This window comes from Astatotilapia calliptera, chromosome 1 (assembly GCF_964374335.1).
Source record: "Astatotilapia calliptera chromosome 1, fAstCal68.1, whole genome shotgun sequence".
Taxonomy (NCBI): domain Eukaryota; kingdom Metazoa; phylum Chordata; class Actinopteri; order Cichliformes; family Cichlidae; genus Astatotilapia; species Astatotilapia calliptera.
This window is the reverse complement of record NC_137422.1, coordinates 17,379,025-17,385,343: the sequence shown is the minus strand read 5'-3', so window position 1 is coordinate 17,385,343 and position 6,319 is coordinate 17,379,025. Positions and strand designations below refer to the sequence as shown.

Here is a 6,319-nt window from a genome sequence, read left to right as displayed (position 1 = left end):
ACTGATGCTCCCCTCTTACTCCTCTCTCATGGGACAGGAGGATTCTCAACAAGGTCCAGCACCAGCTGACAAGCTTGCACTCGAGCCCACAGCACATTAGCATCCTCTCCAGTGTGTCCGGCCCCTGTTACCATTCCACACCAAGCCACCCAGCTTTTCGGCTTTGGTACCGGGATTGCCTTTTTAGGAGACACCTGATCACTCACCACCGCCCAGCTCAATGAAGCTGAGGCTGATAACACGATGCTTTCGTGTTTGCCCGCCCTTAAGAGTTTGTCTGCTAGAAACTAATGAGAAACTACAAGAGAGCTGCGAGGATGGGGAAGGCAGTAGAGCTCTGATGTGTCACGAACAAAGGAAAATGGGAGTTTTGACAAAAACCTCGAGAGCTGGAGAAGCTTTTTGAACTTCTTTAGGATGTTTTGGGGGAAGAAAGTTTGATCTGTTTCTTGTTTTTTGAGGTAGTAAAGTACACCTAAAAGGACCCAGATCAAAAAGCAGCATGGAGAAATTCAAGGCAGCCATGGTTTTAAGTGCTGCAGGAGATGCCTTGGGCTACAGAAAGGGCCGTTGGGAAAGGTGCACCTCGGGAAAGATAATCCAAGAGGAACTGGCCTCTCTGGGGGGACTGGCGGCCCTAAAACTGGATCCTGATAACTGGCCCCTAAGTGATGCTGCGCTGATGCACATGACCACAGCAGAAGCACTTGTAACAGGTACGTTTGGGATTAATGACAATTAGGATTTATGATTGTGATTCTGATCAAGATAAAAACACATATTTTACACCCAACTTCACAGAAAACCAATAATGGTCCGTCTTTTTGTGTTCACGGACGCAACCCTGATTTGATGCAAAAATAGACACGTAGCATCTGGCCTGTTCAGACTGGCTCTAATCTCTCTGTGCTCAGAGGGACCAGAATAGCTGCTTCTATACGGGCAAAGGAAGCTGCTAATCACGTTTTGGCAAATCAAAACTGAATGACAAAACCTCACATACCCTGATCCATCTCTGCCACAGGGGGATCAAAGACAAAAATCTTAACGGGAACCTTACTATGCAGGCCCTCACCCAAATGCCCTCTTGAGCTCCCGCAATGTGGCTCGAAGTTTCCAGGACAGAAGAGTCCAAAATAGACTACTTTGGAAAAGCCTGTCCTCTGCTCCGCTGTCGGGAACAATAGCAGGCCTGACTCCTCTGTAATCTGCTGGTATCATGTGTGCCTGCAGATGTGGCTCAAAGCCAGTGACAGTGGTCCTGAGAAAGAATGGTGATGACATATTTTGAGATTAGCAAGCTCTATTTAGCAACAATCCAACATGCCTGCACATATGCACTTATGCACACATACACACAGCAGCCAGATAACAGCACATGGAGTGTAATGTATGCTGCGCTTCTCAATGTTTGCCCTGTCACTGGACTTACAGGGACAAAGTAAAAGCAAATGTTACAGCAATTATTACTCATTAAAGTAATTACATTACACAGTCTTCTTTAAAGCAGTGAGTAAAAATTAAATCTGAAAGAAAATAGTTCATATTTTCCCAGCACCTTCTTTCCACACATGCATTGGAGTGGACAGACTTCTTTATGAGTGAAGGTCTGAGTCCTTCATCACAAGTTATGAATCACTGACTAAAAGGTGGTTCTTCTCTGTCCACACGGACACTCTCTAATCCACACACACACATGTACAGTCCACAGATTCTAGCACACTGTCTGCGGGCTCTGCTTGTGGCTCCCAGTTGACCTCATAGTGTGTGGAAGTGACTCCATGCACGCCGCTGCTAATCAGCAGTGTGGCAGGCTGAGGCTAAATTTAGCTCATCAAAGCACCACTCAGCTCATCTTCCACGCCAGGCATGAATGACTTTGACTCGGGGGTTTGTGTGTGTGTGTGTGTTTCCAGATTACTGGTGTCTGGAGGACCTGTACAGAGAGCTGGTGCGTCTCTACGTTGAAGCCGTGGTGTCTCTCCAGGGCCGAGTCCCTGATCCCGCCACAGTGGAGAACTGTGCTCATCTCAAACCTTACAACTTTCTGCTTGCCTGGCACACACCTTTCAATGAAAAAGGTCACTGGAGATTTTAAATATATATATATGTAAATTGTATTTTAGAGTTCATGATCACATACGGTTCACATGCAGTCATCATGGATTTGTAATAATTTCTTGTTCTAATGTTCCAGGTTGGAATGATTGTAAGTTTGAATTTATTTTCTGTAATTCACACAGGGTCAAAAGTATACATATAGGCTCACTTATGTCTTTAAACTTGACAAGGTCTATTAACTTCTTGCTAGTGATCATGGTTGACTGTAACAGGTAGTTTCTCTTTGTGAGAATAAAAAGGATTTATTTGACAGGACTCACTGGATTGACCAATACTCAAAACAATGGGGAACTCCAAGGAACTCAGTGAAGATATTAAAGGGGGGAACTGAAGATTTATACAAGCTGAAAAGGTCTCTTGGAGATATTTCTAAAACAAACTGCAGAATCCAGGATCATCAGTTCAAGCAACTGTATGTAAATACAAGGAACCACCAAGGCTCGAGCCTAGCAGATACAGAAAACTGCTGGAACACCAGCTTCGTCATCCACAGCGAAGCCAGTTTTACATCGCCTGTGATCGAAAGGGTGCAGACCAAGAAAGAAGTGCCTTCTCCAAAACCAACACCTTTAAGCTGGACTAAAATATGCAGCTGTCCACATAGACAAGCTAAATCTCTTCTGGAGAAAAATTTTATTTGACCACAATGACAAGGACAAATGTAAGAACACTGTACCAACTGTCAGGCATGGTGGTGGTAGCATCATGCTCTGGAGCTGTTCCTCCCAGGAATAATAGTACATTGCACAAAGTGGATGAACGAAGGAGAACTACCTCCAAATTCTTCAACTTCACCTAAAATCAACATCTTGCACAGTTAAATGAATTCTGCCAATAAGAGTGGTCAAATATTCAGACACAAATATGCCAGAAGTTTGTTGACGGCTGCCAAAAACTTGTTGAGATGCAACTCGCTAAGGGACACTTAACAAAATATTAGTGGGGGTGTATTTATATATATTTGACCCTGTGTAGATTGAATTTATTTTGGTTTTTGTCCAAACTTGTGCACCCAGTTTTTTTTTTAAAGTTAGTAAACATGCTGTACAATCATTTGACCTTGGACAAAGAACAGTTCAAAGAAATTAAAAGCCTCAAAGTACCATGACATTCATACCCATGATGAGCTTATGTACGTAAACTTCTGACCACAGTGGTTGATACAGTACAGAAACGTGTATCTGGATACATGTCTCCATGTTCAGGGTCTGGGTTCGGTGCAGCTTCCAAGGCCATGTGTGTGGGCATGAGATACTGGCAACCAGAGAGATTAGATAGCTTGGTGGAGGTCAGCATTGAAGCTGGAAGAATGACTCACAACCACCCTACAGGTGACGATGTTAACAGCTTCTAATCCTAAGAAATCTGTCACAGGCAGATAATTAAGCTGCTGTTTGACTGCGTAGTATTTCTATTTTAGCAGCAAGAACACAAATTTATTATGGATGTAACTGGTGAGCCTGAGCTATCAGCAGACTGATCAGGCGAAGTGTCTTGTGATCTCATTTGTGGCTTCAGGCTTTCTAGGTTCCCTGACAACGGCACTATTTGCATCCTACGCCATCCAGGGAAAACCTCTTGTGACATGGGGTCGTGAGCTCTTGAAGGTCATCACACGAGCTGCGGAGTACTGCAGGAAAACCATACGGCACATGGCAGGTTAGGCCGGGCCTGTCTGTGGTATGAAAGAAAAAGCATTTAATATGTGCACAAATGTCTGTGAAAGTTGATGTGTGAATGTGTATTCTAATGCAGAGTATCAGGAAAACTGGTTCTACTTTGAGGCCAAGTGGCAGTTTTACCTTGAAGAGCGAGAGATTGATAAGGAGGGACACAACAAAGCTTTGTTCCCTGATCGCTATGATGCTGAGGAAACAGACAAAGTAAGGCTTTTCTTTCAGAATTTCATGCCAATAGATGATAGTTCCTAACAGGCATGTTGCATGCCCGTTAACTCTGTTTTTCTGTCAGTACAGATGTACAAGCGTTGGAGTTCAGAGGGCCGCGCAGGCCGGAGAGGCCACGATGCCCCCATGATTGCCTATGACGCTCTTCTGGCCGCAGGAAGTGACTGGGCTGAGCTGTGCAAACGAGCCATGTTCCACGGAGGTGTGAGCTACAGCTCTGAGGTCCTTCACAGTGCTATGAAAGTGATATTTAGTGTAACTCATACTCTTTGTAACTTAATTATAGGTGAGAGTGAAGCCACGGGCCTGATTGCGGGATGTCTTTATGGCCTCCTGCACGGCCTGAGCCAGGTTCCCCCAGGTCTGCACCAGGATGTGGACAAAAGAGAACGCCTGGAGGAGCTGGGAGAGGCGCTGTTCAAGGCATCATCTGCAGAGAAATGCATAGACAAGTAATCCTGATATTCACTGGCCTGAACTCTGCTGGCTAGCAGCGACTCTGCACATCACTCTAGTAGTTTTAAGTTGTAGCCTGCTTCCTCCTTACTACTTTTGTCGTGCTATCCTTGGTTTTCCTTGGATCAGTATGTACAGATCTAGTTGCAGATCTGTCATGAATAACCTTTTATTATGGGTCACACTATCCAGCGTACAAAGCTGAGAGGAATGCTTTGTGTGGGATTGTCTGTTATCTGTCAGTCTAATATTCAGTTGATGGTAATGCAACACCTTAAGTGCCATGGAAAAGTATTTGACGCTTCCCCTGTGTGAAAAAGTATTTGGGCCCCTTGTTGAATCATAATTAACCACAGGCATGATTACTGGCAGACCTGTTAAAAAATGACTTAAATAGAAGTAGGCTAAAAGATCTCAGAAAGCAACACTAAAGAAACAGCTGAGAGACTTCTATCAGTCTGGAAAGGGTTACAAAGCTTAAAGCTTTAGGATCCCAACGAAACAAGCTTTGAGCCATTATCCGCAAATGGAAAAAACTTGGAACAGTGGCGAACCTTCCCAGAAATGGCCGGCCTACCAAAATTACTCCAAGAGCGCATCAACGAGTCATCCAGGAGGTCACAAGGGAGCAAATATTCTTTTCACAGCACTCTAGTACCTCACATACTAACGACTAATGACATGCCTCAATTATACTGAAATGACAGAGCAGTGGGGGAAAAAAGGTTATTTTATAACCTGCTTTAACATGAACTATGTACTTTTTAGTCCAGATTAAATGTATTTTTAGCGCATGTGAGATGTGGTTGGGATGATTTTAACGTTTTTAAGTCATAGAATATTAATTTTGTGTTCTAATACCGTGATTATTATTGATGCTCTTGTCAGCAGCACATTGTCAAAGCACCTCTACACAGTTAATATTAAAATGACGTGACAATTAAAGTGTAGTTATATCACACGTAAAGTGCCCAGCTCTCTTTGTCGCCTTAATTTGATGCACAGCTTCATAATTCTATCAGACTTCCTTCTTGTTACACAAATCGCCCTCACAGTTTCCTGAACTAATTATCTAATTCATGCTGCTTTGCTACCAGTCTGGACATTTTGCTACGGGGTTAAAATGACTGCTGGAACTCCCATTTACAGCAAAAGTATTGTTTTTTTGTTGTTGGTTTCTTTTGCTTGCTGGTGAAATAAAACATGAAATCAAAGACATGCAGTTCTAAAGCACTTATTCTGGCGATTACTCCCTTAAAGCTAACTCTAATGTCCCCCCTTCTCTGCTGTAACGACTGCGCTTAAACAATAGTGGTGGTTTTACATGTCCTCTATTCTCTGTAGACAAAACTCTCAGAAAACTGCTAACATCCCGGATGCCAGTATGTTGAAGAAGTTGATTAGAGATCCAAAATGCCGTCCGGTGCTCCGTGGGATTCTCGAGAGTCTCCTGCAATACCTGACACAGGATCTGCCCAAGTGGATCACCAGAAATAGAAACTCGGAAAAGCCAGATGTAGATAATATATCACAAAGAAACGGAAGAAACAAACATCGTTCTGAACCAAGAAATGAGTCTTCAGTGAAAATGGCTCAAATTCAGAGAAACTGTGAAATTGTTCACCTGCCTGAACCGGAAAAAATAACCAGAGGGAAAACTGCTGAGACAAGTTCAAACCTCTCGGAAAAGCGCTGGGTGGAGACGCAAAGAAACAAAGGAAATCATACAGCAGGAGACTTAATACCCCGACGCCTTACCACATTCCAGCTACTCCAGTCCAAATTCATAAGATCCACACCCAAACCTCCCATCACCCATCAGAGGGAGGTGGGAA

The 6,319-nt window shown here is 43.6% G+C and overlaps 1 protein-coding gene across 1 annotated transcript; it reads left to right on the top strand.

Moving 5' to 3' along the window:
* Window positions 1-5,445, top strand: adprhl1 (ADP-ribosylhydrolase like 1). The gene is made up of 7 exons (XM_026165381.2): window positions 1-716; window positions 1,917-2,081; window positions 3,327-3,452; window positions 3,640-3,780; window positions 3,877-4,004; window positions 4,098-4,230; window positions 4,315-5,445. Exons 1-7 carry the CDS (start codon window positions 503-505, stop codon window positions 4,482-4,484), a joined length of 1,077 nt encoding a protein of 358 aa, XP_026021166.2. The 5' UTR covers window positions 1-502; the 3' UTR covers window positions 4,485-5,445.
* Window positions 5,446-6,319: the final 874 nt, after the last annotated feature.

What these genes read in the sequence shown, in the direction of transcription:
- adprhl1 (XM_026165381.2), top strand. Translation starts at nt 503, where the DNA reads ATGGAGAAATTCAAGGCAGCCATGGTTTTAAGTGCTGCAGGAGATGCC. An exon ending in ATGCTGAGGAAACAGACAAA is followed by an intron (nt 4,005 to 4,097) that starts GTAAGGCTTTTC and finishes CTGTCAGTACAG; the next exon opens with ATGTACAAGCGTTGGAGTTC. An exon ending in ACGAGCCATGTTCCACGGAG is followed by an intron (nt 4,231 to 4,314) that starts GTGTGAGCTACA and finishes ACTTAATTATAG; the next exon opens with GTGAGAGTGAAGCCACGGGC.